Raw genomic sequence first — 19,085 nt, forward strand, 5'->3', positions numbered from 1 at the left:
TGGTCCTACACAGTCAAACTGGATAAATTAAAAATTTTAAAATCCCCTGCACCTTTTCAATCCTCTCCCTCCTCAGGGTTCCATCCTTCCCCCATTGCTTTATTCACTGTTATGCGTTACTAATCAAGGGAAGATAGACCAACCAGAAAGCCTCTCCCCAAGACAGCCAGGTCTAGCCATTCTTAACTTCCAATGGGAAATCAGAAAGAGGATGAGGGGATGGCTGGAGCCAGATACCAGCAGTAAGAAAAATGAGTGGCTAGAATTTTACAGAGTCAATTCCTGCAGCCTACTGCATGTATGGTCTTGCTGCTCCTTTTCTTTCTGTGAGCAGCCGTTTAACCATTGTACATGGACTGTAGCTAGGACCATTTCCAAACCACCAACATATATAGAAGGGAAAGTCCTGGGTCTAGGCAACAGCCCCAGGGAACTCCTGGTCATAGAGAACATGGGTTGATTCCTGGCACCTGGGACTGTTGGTTAATACAGAATGTAACTCTGTGGGTACGTCTACACTACCCGCCAAATCGCTGGGTAGTGATCGATCTATTGGGGATCGATTTATCGTGTCTAGTGTAGATGCGATAAAATCGATCCCCGATCGCTCTGCCGTCAACTCCGGAACTCCACCGCGGCGAGCGGCGGAAGCGGAGTTGACGGGGGAGTGGCAGCGGTCGATTCGCCGCTGGCCTCACAGCCAGGTAAATCGACCTAAGATACGTCGACTTCAGCTACGCTATTCGCTATTCGCATAGCTGAAGCTGCGTATCTTAGGCTGACCCCCCCACCAGTGTAGCCCTAGCCTGTGTCTTGGGCAGACTTCAGCAAGAAGAGTCGGGAGCAGCTATTTCAGAGCCTATCTCCTGGTTTGAGTGGCCAGCACATATTCCAGCAGGGAGCTGCCCAGGAAGTGCCACCCTTGGACACATCACTGCACACAGCTCTCTCTAGCTGCTGAGCACTTTCTAGTTTTGTTTTCCAGGATTTCAAAAGAACGAATGAAGAAACCTAGAGAGAAAAAGCGGCCGGGGGGGGGGGAGGAGCACAAATTGAGCCCTGTTTGAAAAGTGCCCTGGGTCTCAGCCAGTGTTTTGTACTAAGCCCTCAGAGATAACGGAGAAGAGCTTATTTAATTTGCCTCCTAAATTATATACTCACTTAAGGGTACTTCAATAGCCGTGGCTTCTGCTTTCTCAATGGTTAAATACAGCAGCTGTCAGAGAGAGGAAGCATCAGTCCTACATTGTTAACAGTTGCCAGGGTTCTAGAATCCAACCCGGAGGAGATGCCTCAAAAGGAGGTGGTGTAAAGACCCTAAAAGAAAGTGAGATTTTAGGATCTGAGGAAGCAGGGGGAGGAGAAGGAATGAATGAATGAGAGCTGTGAAAACAATCCAACCCACCACAGCACACCTGCCCACACAAGGGACAATGGCACTTTTCAAGCGGTAAAGCTTGTCACAGCAAGCAAAGGGCAGCGGAGAGCAGCAGAGTGAAGAATAAAGGACAGTGCTATCCCTCTCCAGCTTCTGGGCCAGTTTGATTATTGCAAATTCAGACTAAGTTGGAGACCAAGACAGAAAGTGAGACGGAACATCCGCAACATAAAAAACAACAGAGCCCTGTCTGCACTCATCATCCAAAGATCTGATCCCCCGTTCACTGAAGTGGACAGGAATCTAGTTCCATTTACTCAAAAGGGCTTTGACTTGGGCCCTACATTGTTTTAGACGGTTGGTTTGGTTATACAGTAAATCTGCACAAAGCTAATGAACGCTGGTTGTCACGATCACATCACTGCTGTTCTGCTACTTGCTCTGATCCATCAGAGGCAGAGGTGGTGCAGTTAGACTGAGTCACACGTGAGCCTTTACAACGCAGATACCCCTTTCAGAAAGATTTCCTTGTCAGGCAGCTCCGCAGCTACTCAGGAATTAAGGATTTCAAGAAATGGTTTGGGTCGGGGACTGGGTCGTTATATGTTGGTGCAGGGACACAGCATGTTCTGGGTGCTAGTGCAAAAACCTCATTCTTTGTAGGGTGAAGGGGGGGAAGTTGCAATGCTAGCAGCAGAATCTTCTCATGAGACACATGGACGCCAACGTCAATTCAGAGAAGCAGCAAGCCCCTTAATAACAGCTCCAGCAGCTCCCTCATCACAGCCCTGCAAACACCCTCCCACTCTCCCTGAGCAGTCAGAGTTCCTGGCTCACAGACTATAGCATGCAAGACCTCTCAAGAAACTGGTTCTATCAAATGCGACACCAACGAATCTTTGGTGGGGATAAGGGGCATGATTGCAGCTCTGTAGACCATGAGCCAAGGTGTCTGTTCCCTCCCAAATTATCTGTGAAGAACATGCCTAGAGAAAGAAGCTAAGAGGCAGCCTTGGGTTGGCTCCTGGCACAGGGCGTTATTTGGTGTGAGAAGAGAGAGGCTGTGATGAACACAGAGCCAGGGAGGGAACAACTGTGGTACCCTGGCTAGCTTCTTCCAGCTGCCTTCCCCCAATAGAGCAAAATGATCTAACTAAGGGAGTGGGAGTGCCTGGACTACACTGCAGCTATTCTCTGCTTCTCCTGGCCCAAAGGAGGCCATGGGAACTAAAGCATAAGCCAGAGCAGCCCTGAGGCTGCTGTAACTCACACTGGAGGATGTGCTGGCCCCTGAAAGCCCAGAGTGCAAAACTGGCTTAAATCCACCTTAACTCCACCCTTCCGCACATGCAGGGGTGGGAGTAACTGAAATTCCAGACCAGAGAATCTCCCAGTGCCCTTGCTAACCTGCCTCAGCCTGCTCTGTGCCTCTTCCCTGCCCCAAAGTGGCCAGTTCTCAGCACTAGAAGTTCATTCTCAATTGGCCTTTTAGCTCCAGCCCTTTGGCTGCTGTTAAGCATTGCTATAGTGTCCTAGATCAGCACAAACCATGGGCTGATGCTCTATTACCAGGCAGCGCTGGCAGTGGGACTTCAAGTGGCTGGGGGTTTGGCATTTTGCATTTCAAGTGCTTGGCCTGTTTTTTATAGGCTGTATAAAGGCAGCTCAGGGAGCCAGCCGGGGGCTGAGGTGACGCGACTCTCCATGCAGGTAAGAAGGATCGTAACAAGCCCTTCTGATGGCTTCAGTGGGGTTGGGATCGGACCCCTTAGTTCTGGGATGGTAGCAATGCGACTAGGCCCATGGGTCACAATGGTACTGTCCTGCCTTCCCCTACCGTTAACTGGGACATACTCATCTTCGCTAGATGGAAGGAAAATGCCAGTACGGAAAAGCCTCTGCATGAGGAGACTGGGCCCTGTGTTATTCAGACCTACACATGAGCTTCAGAGCCAGGAAGACACAAGAGATATTTAGCTTTACCCCCTGCCGTCGCTCTCTGCTCCTGTAGCCTAGGGGTGGGTTTTGAGAGGGCTTTGCCTGCAAACAAAGGCCCTGATCCGGCATGTTGTTCTGCACAGGGCAACATGATACGCCAGCAACACAACCTGCAGGATTGGGCAGTAAGAAATGGGCTGTGACCTACTAAATGGCACTAGTTTAACTTCAGCTGTTTTTAAAAAATGATTTAGTTAAAGTGGTACAAACCTCTTATTTTGGTTTAAAGGCAGCTCATTTTGTTTCAGCTTCTGCCAACTCCTAACTGACTTTGGGCTATACCGAAATATGCCTGGTTTAAACAAAAAGATGAGCATCCACACAGAGGTTTGCACTGGTTTCATTAAATCTATTTAAAATCTCACTCTTAACTAAACCAGTGCAGCTTTCTCCTGTAGATAAGGCCTTAAACATACAGTGCAGAAGTCTTTGCAGGTTAAAACCTGGTTCTCTAACATAGTTTTTCCTGTCCACAAAGGCAAAAATAAACCTTCTTACAACGTGGTCAGGTTTTGACCACATGTAAATATACTTACTCCTGCAGCACAGGCAGGGCCCTTTGCTAGGATACACAAGAAGAGGAAGTGGAGAACACAACAGAGAAACAAGCTTTGCAAACCAAGAAGCTGGGAATGTACCCAGTAGGTTTATCCAAAAAGTGGTACTAGCAACAGCTTTTAAACTACGGCACTAATACTCTCGTTTCCTTTGAAGACACGTTACTCCACCAAACACTACAATAACAATGTTTAAAAAAAATAAAATAAAATTATGGCATAATATAGTGTGAAAAGCACCTGAAATACATTCAACTTTCATCTTTGTAACAACTTCAAGTTTTTTTTTTCTTTCTTCTTTCTGTCATCCTTTTTTGGAAGCAAACACATAATGCAGCTTTGTATTGAGTTTGGCAAACTCTTAAGATCTTTTTTTTCCCCTTCCCTTTCTTGAGAAGATAAAAGAGTTTTTAAAAACACATTCGGGTTTGTTTGTTTTTTCTGAGGTAAATTTTTTCCTGAGTAGTTAAAAAGAAAAAACAAAAAAATACTACATACATTACAAAAATAAAAATGAGGTCTAGTATATTAAACAATCTACATTTTTTTTTTACTCCAAAACCTTCCCTCCCTCCTCCCATCTCCCTGCGCCATTTATTCCTAATAATAAATTCCTCATGCTGGCTTGAAAAGATGTTGGGTTTTCTGCGGAACGAGTCCTTAGTATGGCACAGTTCAGAACAGAAAAATTGCCCATAATGCCACATCCAACAGGGACTGTTTTGTTAAATGATGGCTGAAAAATTTCTATTAGGAACAACAACAACAACAAAAATCAGGTCTCTGTAAATCGACTAGAGAGCTGTCGTATCACGCATGAGAAGGCTAAAACCGAACGTATCGCCACCTGGCTGCATCCTTTACGTTGCTGGTCTCAAAACGGATGAACGGGAAAGTAGACGAATAATAAATAGATTATCCTGAGTTCAGTGAGCGACTACTTCCAAAAACAAAAACAAAACCAAACAAAATCAGTCAAGTCCGTCATAGAAAAGCCTGTAAAGGAATTTGTGTGTGTTCGGGTCTTTTCTTGGATCAAGTATTTCACCTTCAGATCAGCTTGGACATAGGAGAAAGACAAAAGACACTGACTGAATTCGTGGGCGATCTGTTATTCCATCCTTAGCAGCTGGAGCTAGACCAGAGACTACAGAGCAACAGATCTGAACAAATACAAAATAATTCCCCCGAATCTTCCACTCAGAGGTCAAGCTGGCATACAACCAACACCAGCATCAACAAAAAAAATGCCACTGGAGTCTGAGGCTGGGGGCTTGGCTCCCCCAGCCCACCCCTCCCACGCGCCGTCAGTGCCTGGACCCGTACATTTTGTCCCACTCCACGTACAAGTCCAGCTCCTTCTGGGAGACGGTGGGGCGGATTTTGCAGAAGGCGTTCTCGAAGTCTTTGTAGGAGGTGGGCTGCAGCTGGCCTGGCAGGTTGTGGAGTTTGGTGGGGCCGGCCTGCTGGCACAGCTGGATGAGCTCGCTGCCTGAGTAGCTCTCGGTGTGCTGCACGAGGGAGGCCATCTCCCGTTCACTGAGGCAGTAGTTCTGCTGGGCCAAGGTGTGGTGGAGGATCTGCCGCCGGGCGATGCTGTCAGGCGGGGAAATGTAGAACCGCTTGGTGAACCTCCTCTGGGAGGCTTCATCCACATTGCTGGGCCGAGTGGTCGTCCCGATGACGATGACGTTCTGCTCGGCTGAGGTAGCTATGTTGTCCAAGTAGGAAAGCAGCTGAGACTTGAGGCCGCTCACCTGGGTGGCTTCTTCACCAGCGCAGGCCACGAGGAGGGACTCCACCTCGGAGATGAGCACCACTGACGGCTGACGGCAGCTAGCCACGAAGAAGACCGTCTGCAGGATCTTCTCAGCTTCGCCCTTCCACTTGGAAAGCAGGGCCGTCCCACTGAGATTCAGGAAGGTTGAGCCCAGCTGGGTGGAGATGCACCTGCTCAGCAGAGTTTTCCCTGCTCCACGAGGCCCAAACAGCAGGATGGTCCTGGGCGGCCGGCTCTCCCCAGTGTATGCCCCAGGCCTCAGGATAGGCCACACCAGCTCTTCCTCGATGGCGGCTTTGACCGAGACCTGGCCGGCAATGTCCGTCCACTGGACGGGAGGGCTGCAGTCGACGATTTTGCTGTTCACCAGCTCTAGGATCAGGGGGTCTACGTTTTTCAGCTGCTCTTCCACAGGCTGGCTGCTGAACACCTGCGGCTTGGCCTGCATCCCATGGGCAAAGGCATGGCCCTGCTCACCGCCTGCGCGCTCGCCATTGGCGAGGGGCGGGGTGAACTTCTCAAAGCTCTCCCCGGGCCTCAGAGGGGCTTCCCCGGCACCGTACGGAGGGGAGACCAGGCCTTTCATGGGCTGGCTGCTGTACTTCCCTACATGCTCCTCCAAGGCCACAGTCGCCGCTGCTCCCGTCGGCCTTTTCCCAGCCTTGAAGGGCAGCTGGGAGGTCTCGGTGCTTCGGCTGAAGCTGCTGCCGCCACATTCGCCGTTGTCGGACATCTGGTAGGGCGACTCAGGGGTGGACTTTGGTTGCTCATAGCTGTATTTCCTGTACCTGCCCTCAGCTTCGTCCTCCCCCCCGGGGATATCAAAGGCCTTTCGTTTCAGGGAGCCCGAGTCGCTGCTGAGCGGGGGCACCGGGAGGGGGGGCAGGCTGGAGCTCTGGTAGCTATAACCAGGGATGCCTGGGGGCCGGGAGGAGGGGGGCGGCGGGGGGATGGGGGTGGGTGCAGCAATGCCCGAGGGCAGGTAGGAGGCGGACGGGTGCGAAGGGTGGATCCCCCCGTAGCCGGGCTGAGGCGGGTAGCCGCCTGAAGCGTAGTTGTACATGGGACCTGAGGCGCTGTAGCTGGGGACCAGCGCAGAGGAAGGGTGCGTGGGCTGCAGGAGTCCTGAGCTGTGCAGGGCTGACGGGTGGGGAGGGGGAAGTGCTGGAGTGGGCTGGCTGCAGTAGCCTGATGGCAGGTAGGTGCCACTGTAGCCTGAGGTATACTCCTGAGCCGAGCCAAGGCCGCTGGAGCCGGTGGCTCCCCCACATGAGTTAGTGGAATAAATGGGGTCTGCGAGGTTGCCCGGGACAACAGGGGAGCTGCCAAGCCCTACAGGCCCGTTTCCGGGGGCGGAAGGAACGACCCCCTTGGAGCCAGACAGTCCGTCGTGCATGGCATTCAGGGGGTAGGCGCCGTCCGAGCTGTGCGACATCGGCCACGGCTCCACGTCACCTTTCTGCCCATTGAGCGGCCCAAAGGCTCCATCCCCATAGCTGTTCAGCACCGGCCTCTCATAGGGTGAGTCCAGCACCCCTGAGTACTTCTCCGCATACCTCTTGAGGAGGTTGGAGGCCGTCAGCGCGGAGATGTCGTCGTTGGCCCAGGCGTAGTGGAAGCGCTGCCGGCTGCTGTGGTAGAGGTCAGATTTGTGGGCTGGTGAGGAGGTGGTGGAGGAGACATCGAGGTGCTGCTCTGGCCACTGGTTCAGGGGCTGGGCATGCTCTGGTGTCCAGTGCATCTTCAACAGAGCTGGGGACAGGGAAACAGAGGTAGAAAGGGTTAAGTGTGGCTCTGGAGTAGAGCGGTCCTGCTGAAATGGAGGCAGGTTTAAACGTACAAGGCTCAGCACCCGGCCCTTCTCAGTCTGCTAAATGTAAAGAGGGTCGCGGCTACGCGATAGGGCTCCCTGGGGTGTCTTCAGCACGGAAGAGGCCAAGAACCCCTCACCTAAATAAACTGGCCCAATCTCTAGACCTGCAGAGCAGGCAAACTCCCCACTAAAGTTCACAGGAGCTGAGGGCAATTAGCACCTTGGACAAGCAGGCCAGTGGTAGTCCAGGGCCTGCCTTCAGGCACTAAAGTTTGAATATTTTAGCAAAAGGCTCCGTGATGTTCATAGAGCCCCCTTTGAGGCTGGGTCGGCTTCTCTTTAGGAGCGTTTCTATGCCCTATGATGGGGGCGGGGAATCTTTTTATTTTCAAACTGAATCAGGCTTCAAGACAAAAATGTTTAAGTTACACTAGGAAAACATGTAGTGACCTACGCTTCCCTGATGATAAACATTACCATGTGCCAAAACTGAGATCCGCCCTCTAGTGGTCACACAAACACCGAGCCCAGCTGCTTATTTCACTCCCAGTCCTACTAGGCAGCATTTTGTGATCAAGACCAAACTGCGGACCAGCATAGAACACACTGGCTCAGGGCCTAGAGGAGACATTCGCCGGTCTGATGGCTTGGCATGGGATGGACTCTCTTCGCACCGATGGGACCCATGCACACAATTCCCTGCATATCACTAATAATCATTGTCGTGCTTTACACTTCTAAGCCACTTTTTAGCTGAGAATTTCAAAATCCGACCACAAAAACCATCCAATGAATCATGGATCATTATGATGATTAGTTCCACTGTAGTAGTGCTTAGAGCTCCCAGTCAGGCCCAAAGCAAGACTCTGCAAGTACATCACAAAACGACAGACGCTGCCCTAAGAACTCACCTGCTAAGTCAGAGTTAAGGTGGTTGTGACAAAATGTGCATTGACAGAGGATGTAACCAAGATCAGAGTGATGTAGCGTGGTAGTTTAGACTAGCCCTTAGTCTGTTACCCTGGGCCTTGTGGGGGCCTTCACAACCGTGCAAAGCCATTTTAATGTGGTAGCACTTTGCACGGGTGTAAATGACATACGAGGGGCAGACCCCGGTCTGCATTTCTGCTCAGCTTGTTCAAAGGGTTAGAAGGTAAGTTTGGGACAGAACACAAAAGATCGGCGTCTCCTCCTCTCAGACATGCTGCTCCCTTCCTGCTTTACGCCAGCGGGAGCGAGAGGAGACTGAGCCCAAAGGGTCACAGCAGATATGGATTTGAGTGAAGATGCTGGGACCCAGATCACAATTTGCTGGGCATTCGGGGTGCTGGCTCCTTGCTCCACACTGTCCCTAAAGACCCCATGTACAGAGTAAATCACAACGCACTGGTTCATATCGGCACGTGGCTAAACCAGGCGGAACGACACAGACAGGCCGCAGGTTCCACCTCTCCTGACGCGTCGGACACTTACTATGAATTATCCATGAGCCCATATGAATCGCAGGCTCTTTTCACCAGGCTCATTTGTCATGGGAAATTAAATCCATACTGTCAGGTAGGTGAAATATCACAAAGCTGGACGGGTATTTTCTGAGAGCTGTGTCCTGCCGCCTGGCCTGGGGGAGGGTGGGAGGCCCTAAAGGCACTGGCTCTGCCGCGCACAGGAGAAGGCTGCAGAGGGGGGAACGGAGCACAGCAGAGCAAGGGTGCTGGGATGGCACACGGCCAGTGCGAATGAGGGAGCGGAGACCCATTGGGCAAAGCAGCCCTAAAGAGAAGCCTTCTGCACCGCAGCAGCTGCTCTGGTCCCCAGGCTGTGGGTGAGTTGGGGGGAGGGTTCCCACCTTCCATGGAATCCACCCAGCCAAATCTGTTCATGCCGGGGGTCGAGGATCGGGCTCTTACAGAGCCAGTCGCCTTCATTGTGCTTCCTGGGGTGCGCGTGGGTAGATGGGGAGAGAGGGTATCACATGGGACAAGCCGCCATGCCTAGACGCCGACTCCATGGGTGCTCCGGAGCCAATTAACTCCTCCCCCTCCCTCCCAGCGCCTCCCTCCCGCCACAGTCAGCTGTTCAGCCGCATGCAGGAGGTGCTGGAGGGGCGGGGGAAAGGCAGGAAGAGGCAGGGCGGGGCAGAGTGGGGGTGGGAAGAGGTGGGGCTGGGGTGGAAGCATGGGGGAAGGGGGGAAGTGGGGGCAGGGCCTGGGGTGGAGCGGGGGTCAAGCACCCCCCAGGAACAGAGGAAGGCGGCATCTACGCGCCATGCTGCCTAGCGTAGTGCATCCCAGAGGGATGTTTTTCATTCTGGGCACCTGCACGGGATAGCAACTCACACAGCTTCCAGCAGGATTTTACACGGGCAGGAACTGAGGCGCCCAATCCTGTGAGGTGCTGAGCACCCTTGTCTCCTCTAGACTTTGCCAGACCCATAGGACCAGGCCCTTTAGAGATATATAAATATGGGGCCCAATTGTGCTGTCACATCCTTTTTTCACCTGGCTAACGCTAGTGATTCGCATCAATTGACATGTGCAGGAGGAGAAACAGACTAGTGGAGCCCCCTTGCAGGGTAACTGGGGCTCATTAATAATGAAGCAGCCTTGAAAAAACAAAACAGACCCCTGTGCACTAGCATGCAGCCACTGACTTTACATGGCACGCCCAGCGTTAGTGTCATTGTGGAAGAAAATGCACCAGATCCTCACCGACTCAATGGAAATCAGTGGAGTTATGGCTGATTTCCACTAGCTGAGTGTCTAGCCCAGTGAGTCTGAACGGAATGTAGAGCCCTGGGTTGTGCCGTCTCTGAGCGGTGGGATACTGATGACATAATGTCTACATTGCATGGATCCACATACACAGAGCAAGCTTCACTGACACGGGTTTTACTCCTGTTTGACTCCATCGACTCGCGCCAGCAGCATGACTCAGGCCCACTAATTCTCACCGGAACTGAGTGAAGGTCTCTGGCCCAGGAATGCACCAGGGAAAAGCCGCACATAATGAAAGAATCCAGGGCAGGCAGTGCTGGAGGAATGCGAGCAGCACATCGCCATTCTTTTCTCTTAAGTGACTTTAATTGCACTGTTCTTCTTCTGAGCTAATGAACAAAGACAGACAGGGACCCTTGCTAAGGGCAAAGCAAATTCCAAAATTTCCAGGCCAGGAGAAGGGGGCCTTTGGGACGCTGCTCATAGTGCACGGGCGCGCGGGCACTCCCTCCCTCCCTCTCTCTCTGTGTTGTCAGTTGTTGTCCTTGTGTGTGCGTATGTTCTCACCACCAACCTCCACTCCTTCCCTAACATCCCTCCCCCTTTACTCATTCACAAAGGCCTCGGGGGAATGCTAAAGTGGGGGCTGGGAGGGTTCTGGACACGCCATTCACTTGCCTCTCTCAGCCTTTAAGCCACTTTGTGGCCACAGCACAATTAGATTACTTAATGCTTTAATTGACTTATATGGCATTTGTGCTTCCACTCTGGATATCAAACTTACACAAGAGGATTTAAATGCGTGGCTTTATCTGACATCCTCTCTGCATTTACTTGCCATTATTAAAGCGCCACCGATAGGTAAACGGTCAGACAGAGACAGCAAAGGCAGCCCGCGGGAAAAGAACCCCTTTTTAATGAACACAAAGGCGAGTGCTTTCCAATAAACTTCCCTTCTTGCAGCTGATTTTTTCCAAGCACAACACTAATATGATTGGAGGGGGGAGGAAACCATCCCCCTTCGATTGGGAGCACGAGGCAGCAGGAAGCGATTAAAAAGAAAAAGTGAATTTCAGGAGGAAGCATGAGACTTGGAGGGACAAGGAGGACGTTTTTAAAAGACAGAACAAAAGTACCAGGCCCTTGAGCATTATCGTTTAATCACAGTAACCCATTAACCAGGATTGCGCAGGGCTGGGTCCCAGGGAGATCCAGCCAACGGCTCAAGATGCACCATCGAGGCAGCACGGCCGCAGAGACATCAGAAAATAGGAGCCGCATTAGCGGCGCTGCCTCCATTGTGACTCTGGTTATTACTTATTATCGGCGCTGCGGTGAGGCCGAGGAGCCCCAGTCACAGACCAGGACCCTGCTGTGCTGGGCATGGTACAGACAGAAAAAGACACCTCCTGCCCCACAGAGCTTACAACAGCGCATTGTGCGCTGAGCACTCTACACTCCTGAACTCATCGTTCATAATATCGAGCTGATCAGTTTAAGTGGTAATTTTCTCTCTTGCGTCCATCCACTTATTTAACGTAGAGAAATGTGGATCTGGCAATTTTTCAAGTTTATAACCAGAAGACTTCTAGTATGTGCCGCCTCCCGAGTAAAATTATTAGATATAGCTGGTTTGGGGTTACAAGGAAAATACTGCAGCAGCATCCACACTGCCCAATCCCTGCATGTCCAGGGAGTCAAAGGGGTTGGTTTTATAGAAGCACAGAGAAAAAAATATTTTTTATGAGCCTGATCCCGGAGTTGCTCCATGCCTGGAACTGACTGATTTCCCAGAAATTCCTCAAACACAGGGTGGCTGCAGGATCGGGATCCATTGCAGAGGTGGTTTTCCAAGCACAAAGTGGATCTGATTTTCCCAGAGCATCTTTTCAACTGCACACACCCAATATTTGCACACGCAAAGAGGACTGCCTGGTTCCATTATAATTACTTGCCCTGTGCTAGTGCACGGACCAGAACTCCTTTGTGCTAGACGTGCAGAACAAAGTTTCTGCAGGCAAACTTCAGAGGCTCTGGAATTTGGCTGGTGTCAGAACTATTGTCATCATGAAGTATATTTATACTGAGTATCGGTGTGAAGAGTAACACAAAACACAATTACAAAAAACACAAAGGGAAAAATGCCTCCATACGACCCGTTTAAATGTGCGGCTTGAAAGGCATTTGGAAAAAGGGCCAAAGCAAAAACTAAAACCAAAACACATGCCCTTAAAAATAAGAAAAGAGAGGGAGGGAGGGAGTGGGGGACAGGGCTGGCAGGCATAGAAGTTGTCATGGGTTTGAAATGTAACGTGAATAAGCTTTCAGAGCAGGACAGATGTTTCAATGCTCCCCTTCGGCAGTGTGAGAAAATTACTGTCCAGTGACCAAATGGCATGTCAGTTTCCCACCCTCCCTGCTTCTCCATTATCTGAAGCACAAGACAAAAGGAGGGAGGGGGCTGGGCAAAGGAGAATCCTATTGTTCCCGGGTGCACTAATTATGGAAATCTTGTTAATCTATTCAGCAGCAACGCTGGACTGGGCTTTTGTTAGGGGGCTTTTTAACTGTGCACAACTAGAGTGCACAGCAGAGTGTCCAACTGTTCAGTGTTTGAGGTGGGGAGCGCTCTGTCCCCCCAACACCCCTTTTACTGCACCAGCCCTCGGTGTCCAAACGGAAAAATCCAGGCGAGTTATTTCACAAACAGCCACGAGGCTTTATGCACCCTGCCCAGCCCAAGCGACAGCCGGCCACGGTGGAAGCCCACAATGCAGACACATGCCCTGCAAACACCTCCGACCATCTAATAAGCTCCTGTACGCCCAGCCTGGCTTTTTACATACACACACAACATGAATATTTGTGCACACACACAACACACAGCTCCACACACTAGTACACTGCACAGAACCTGTATGCACACACTAGACCAACACCCACGGTGGCCCAGATCCTCGTCCAGGCGTAGTTCCATGGACGTTAATCACACTGGCTGAGGATCTGGCCCGATTGGTGCTTTGCAGTACGCAGCCTCTCATGCCCCTAAGAGCAATGCAACGTCCAGTGACTGGATCTGCAGAGCACGGCCAGCTCCAGGCACAGCTCCCTCGAACTGAAACCTGGAGCCGCTGGGGATCGGCTCCCCCATGGACATGCTGAGCGCCGTGTTTCTAGTGAAGACGAACGAGTGACATTAGAGGAGGAGGGGGAAGGGAGGGAGGGAGCGAACTCCAGGGAAGATGAAAGGGGGAAATGGAAAGCAGGCAACGCTGATTACCCAACAGCAGAGGCACGAGGGATTATATTCCACAGGGCGGGTGAGACCGAGAGCAACACGCACACAAACCGACAACAGTAATAAAACGTGGCCTACACAGGTCTCAGAAAGGCTTTGCAAACTATGAATGGAACCTCACAACCGCCCCATGGAAGGGCTACAGGGGATGAAAGGCAGCCCCTCCCTGGAGAAACAGGATGAAATCAGCAGGGCCACTAGGGTTAACACCCTGCCCTGACTAAGAAATGGTGCCGTGGGACCTTCAATGGCCAGGAGCGACCACGTCCTCAGCCTGGAAGATGCAGCGACCCAGCAGCCCTCAGTAGCACGGTGAGGAACTAGTTCGGTGCAGACTCCAAAGGCAGAGATGGGGGGAAATACAATAGCAACCCCCTCAAGCTGAGAATCTGCAGAGTGACAGGATCTGAATCCAATCTGCATCTGGCTGAGCAGTGGGGCGGGGCGGGGGCACAGGAGCCACTTGAGAGATCACCTAGGAACGAGATACAGAAGGGGACTCAGATGCCCGGCCTGGCCCGGCATGCGTGCCCCTCGGATGATCTCCCTTTAGTGACCACCCCTCACCTCTTTGCAAAACCAGTCCAGCTCCAGGAAAACCTGCCCACCGCTCCCTCTAGCGTTTGTGAGGAGGAAAAAAAACCCCGCTTCTCTGCAGGAACGCAACACCCTGGCCATGAGAGAAGAGACAAACTCCAGTCCCTAACACAGGGTACAGCCCTGCAAATCAGGCAGCAGGATAAATAATCAGCACCCCAGATGGAGATTCATGAGACTAATCGCTATCAACTAGGGCAAGCAGAGCTCCCGCTTCGCGGCATCAGTTGGCTTATGGCATTACAAAGGGGCAGGGCAGATATTCTCTTTGCCAGGTCACATCTTGCTGCGAGGCAAGATGCCAGACCCCCTGGCCCACTGGTGTAATCTGGGCTGGCAAATGGCATGTTTATAGGATTACAGAATCGCTAGCACCATACAGGATGCCAGAAAGAGGAAGAGCCCAGCTGGAGTTTGGGGCAATTAACATGTAAATGTTAGACCCAAACAGTGTCCAGAAAATGAACACGGCACCAGACGATTTAACACACACACACACACAAACACACAGACACAGACACACACACCTCGCCCCAGTGCTGGACAATCCAGAGCTAGGACCAGGCCACACCCATCCTGAGATGCGCCGGTGGGGCAGCAAGATTTGTGCGGCAAGTTACATAACCTTTAGTTTCTTCCTGCTACCCCAAAAGCAAATCGACGAGCAGCATTTCTATACAGTGGTAACAAATCCTTTCCCTCGACAGGGCACATGCACACAAGACACGGATCTGTTCCAGGTTCTCTCATCACCACTGTATCTAAGATCCCAGACCAGCTGCCTAGCAAAGCGCCCACAAAATGTGATGCGGTTGGCCCCATCTATGTAAAAGAAATTCAAATGGATGTAAACGCGTCTACACAGTTAGGAGCTTGTCTACGTAGCAAGTTACTGTGCAGCAAGTCAGGGTGTGAATCTACAATGCAGTAATGTGCCAGGTAGACAAGCCCTTGGTACCGCAGTCCTACCAGTGCAGCTTGTTGTGGTGACATCCAACATAAGCCCCATTTTATACCAGTACAACACGTCCACACTAGGTGTTTGCACTGGTTTAGCTACACTGCCAAGTCTTGTGGCAGCTGCATCAGGGTAATTCTCCAGCAGTGAGCAGAGCCTCTGCCCCGTGATCTGTCACAATGCCTGAGCGCTCTGCTCTCCTGTGGTGACTGAGGTCTAAAAGCACTTTACACACATGGATGCACTAACCTTCACAACGCCCCTCTGGGGCAGGTCGGTATTACAAACCTCATTCCTGAGCTGGGGAAATGACTCACCCAAGGTCACCCAACTAGCGGGTGGCATCATTAAACCCTAGCCGAAGTTTAAAAAATGGATACGTTTCCAGCACCATCGGAAAAAAAACCTCACTCACACTCTGGGCCTGATTCTGCTCTCACTCATGCTGGTGTAAATCAGGAGTTATTGGCACTAAGCCCACCAGAGATATACCTGGGCAAATGGGAGCAAAATTTGTAATTATGCAGGGAATTTTGCAGAAAGGGCAAAGTTTTCTGTCTGTGCCAGTGTATTAAAAGGAAATGTTTTCCACCAATATCTCCCCTGCAGCTATAAGCCAACAGGTGGCTGGGATGTGCAAAAGCCATGTTTTTTCATCCTAACGCCCTAATATTCTTCAGGTTTGTTTCAAAAAATAAAGTTCCGTGTTTAATGGCCACTTATCCATAACTGCAAGTATGAAAACTGCACCCCAGCCGTCTTCTACCTCCCCTACAACGTGGAGCTGTATCTTCAAAGTTTCATCTCTGCACTCAGCTTTGCCTCTCCACAAGCACTACAGCATACAGCCTCCTCCACAATCACCCAGAAGATAAAGAAAATAAAGATGAACCTGTTAAAACACACACACTCCTCAGTATTCTGCAGACATGGTGTCAGTGCCTCTGATGGTGTTAATCAACGTAACACCACTGAAGTCACGGTAGCTTTTCTGATTTATACCAATAGAGCATCTGGCTCCAAAACAGATGCGGAAGAATTGGAGGTGAACAGAGCAGAGTTCTGTGTTTTATTTTTATATGTGTTTTATTTTTATATTTTATATTTATTTTTTATGTTTCGTGAGACCACTCCCAAATATATTTGAGCAGACTGTATGTCTGTTACTGTTCAAATGCAACTGGTTGAAAAACAAAACAAAAAAACCACCCTTACTGTATTCTTATCATTAAAACTATGAATACTTTAAAAAAAATTGCAAAAGGACTGGAGAGGTTAGATGTTAAACCAAAAAAACAAACAATAACAAATCCAAGTCACAGGAGCTGATTTTTTTGCAATCTGGTCTGTTGCTATGAAATGAACTCCCAGGTTTACAATACTGGATATCCAGGTACAAATTTGGCCTGTTCACCAAATCCATCAGGGAGCTGCTTCCCTTTGTTTCCTGCATTGTCCACCCCCTCCTAAGTGATGTTGACAAAAGGAAAGGATGGTTTTCCAATCAAAGCAGGGTCAATGTACATATGTTAAAAGGATTTAGGCTAACTCCAATCACCCCTAAGGAGCCGCCACTGCCCAGAACCGGGCTCCCTCGGTGAGCCGAGGGCTCTGTAGTGTCCACTCTGCCCACTCATATATCAAGTGCAGAGCAGCTGGACATCACTACAAAATGGAGACTGACCAATAGGCCATTTCCCATCTGTGCTGTTTCAGTATCCGTCCGGCAAATGAAAAATTAATATGTATCCATTCGGACTGGCGGCAGCTGAGCCGCACCCATCTGTCAGGCTGAGACCAGATAATCTTAGCTAAATGTAACTCAGAGAGAGCGAGAGATCATGCAGAACCGGGGATGGGGCCTCATCTGGGACATCCCTAGGACTAGAAGCTATTGGTGATTAAACACAGAGGTTGTTAATAAAGCAATAAGGAAATAATAAATAATGAATTTTAGGAATGTTGCTCCAAGCTCCAGAATTTTAAACTAGACTGAGAGGTGGGAAAAAATCCCCCCAAAAGCCCAGAAGTGAATAAAAAAGATTTCTCTCAAACCGCACTCCTCACTCCCAGGGCATGCAACAGTTTCTTATTCGGCTGTTGTTCTGATTCCTTTTTATTTTCCAGCAGGAAGTTTGCAAACTCTGCAGTTTTCAGCCTCGATCCCCAGGTGATCCAGCTGGGTGGGGCTGGAGCGGCTCAGCTGACAAGACGCCACATAAAAAAGTCTGAAATGGATGGTTTGGGTGGAAGTACCCCTCAGGAAAGCACCAGATCAAGTCTGGGAGACGCACTGCCCTGGGTCTCAAGTTTCCACACACGGTTATTTACAAGCAGGCTTTGGAGAATCCTGAAAATCAGAAATATCAAAGAAGAGCAGCCCAATTCAGATGGAAACGGGTCCCGGCAGGTTCACACAGACACCGAGACTTACAGCTGTCCCAGATCACGCTAGAGCCAGGGTGAGCACGTGGGATGTGGAGACCAGGCAGACTGTGGAGGGCACAGAGGGGCGTGTTAGGAACCCGAAACCCACCCTCGTGCAGATGGATCAGGCCCTGCTTACGTCCCATGGACGCCTTATTTTAAAAGCACCCAGGGACAGGGCAGTTTTGGCACCTCCTGTCCTGGGAGACTGAATGAAAAGGTGCTGGGTAATTGGTAATGCTGAACACTGTGGCTAGTCTGCTTTAAGTCCCAGATCAGCTCACGGCAGCCACGCGCACGCATGCGCCTCCGAGGGCAGGATCTGGCCGGAGCAGGAAACCAGTTCCTGGAGGCCTTGTCTGCACAGAGCTTTTTCTTGGTACTGTGCTTCAGCAGCACCCACTGTGGCTGCCGCTGAAGCCTTTGACAGTGCAGCATTTCACGGCACAGTTCCAGGAGGCAGCCCGTGCGTGCGACGCCACAGAACCACGCAGCGCGGGGGCAGCCGATGCAGCTGTGCTCCAGATTCTCTAGTAGCCACACACACGAAGGACAATACCAGGCTCTAGACTCACCGTCCCCAGCCCGCCTCACTGCTCGTGCAGCTGGGGATTTCCAGTGCCTAGTGGAAACCCTGAGTGGTGTTAGGCTGGCACTGCCACATCTGTGCCACTCACTTGGCTGCCCTCCCAGCCCTACCAGCATGGGGCACAGCTGGAAAGATGGTGGAATGGCTCATAGAATCATAGAATATCCGGGTTGGAAGGGACCTCAGGAGGTATCTAGTCTAACCCCCTGCTCAAAGCAGGACCAATCCCCAACCATTTTTTTTTTAAATCCACAGATCCCTAAATGGCCCCCTCAAGGATTGAACTCACAGCCCTGGGTTTAGCAGGCCAATGCTCAAACCATGGAGCTATCCCTCCCCCCATTACTGAATGCAGAGCAGGTTTCCCAGGCTGGCCCAGTAGCTCAATGTGTCCCCATGCCCTGTTCCCAGTAGGGCACGGGCACCTTCTCCACCCCCATGTGCCTTGCACTCTGCTCCTGGCTGGCAGCTCTGCTTCGGGAGCTATCTGCCTGCAGATCCCTGTCCCGTCTCCCCAAAGGACTGGGGGCTGGGCTCACACTCCTCTCGATTCACCCACGTCTCTTGGTGCCACCAGGGTTACTCTGCAGCACATGGGACGGGGACTCCACCGCAGGCAGCTCTAGGATGGGGAAACCACAGAAACCTGAGCAACGGGTAGGAGGAATCTCAGAATATTATTAGCTCTCAGATCCCAGCTAGGCCACCCCAGTTCCAGGGACTCTGATGGGGCCAGGATCCGCCTGAGGACGGCGTCCCTTGATGGACATTCCAGCCCCTGAAGAGAGACGAGGTCCCCAGGGCATGGATCTGACATTATGCCTGAGATGCACATGGCCTAACCCCAAACACCCCATTTCGGAGGATTAAGTTAGAGAGAGGAAAATCCATTTCTAATCAGCAAAACAATTTCCCCAAACAGACGTGGCCTCATAAAAAGGTCAGAAGGTCAGTTAACCCAATTGGCACACAATCT

At 51.0% G+C, this 19,085-nt stretch overlaps 1 protein-coding gene across 1 annotated transcript in view; it reads right to left on the minus strand.

Moving 5' to 3' along the window:
* Window positions 1-4,520: 4,520 nt before the first annotated feature.
* FIGNL2 (fidgetin like 2) overlaps window positions 4,521-19,085 on the minus strand; it is a 42,531-nt gene continuing 27,966 nt past the window's right edge. Inside the window, exon 2 of the mRNA XM_044994796.1 lies at window positions 4,521-7,465. Coding sequence (XP_044850731.1) covers window positions 5,241-7,454 — 2,214 coding nt within the window. The 5' untranslated portion in view covers window positions 7,455-7,465 and the 3' untranslated portion in view covers window positions 4,521-5,240. The remainder of the gene's footprint in view (window positions 7,466-19,085) is intronic.

Source organism: Mauremys mutica, chromosome 20 (genome assembly GCF_020497125.1).
Source record: "Mauremys mutica isolate MM-2020 ecotype Southern chromosome 20, ASM2049712v1, whole genome shotgun sequence".
In the NCBI taxonomy this organism is placed as follows: Eukaryota; Metazoa; Chordata; order Testudines; family Geoemydidae; genus Mauremys; species Mauremys mutica.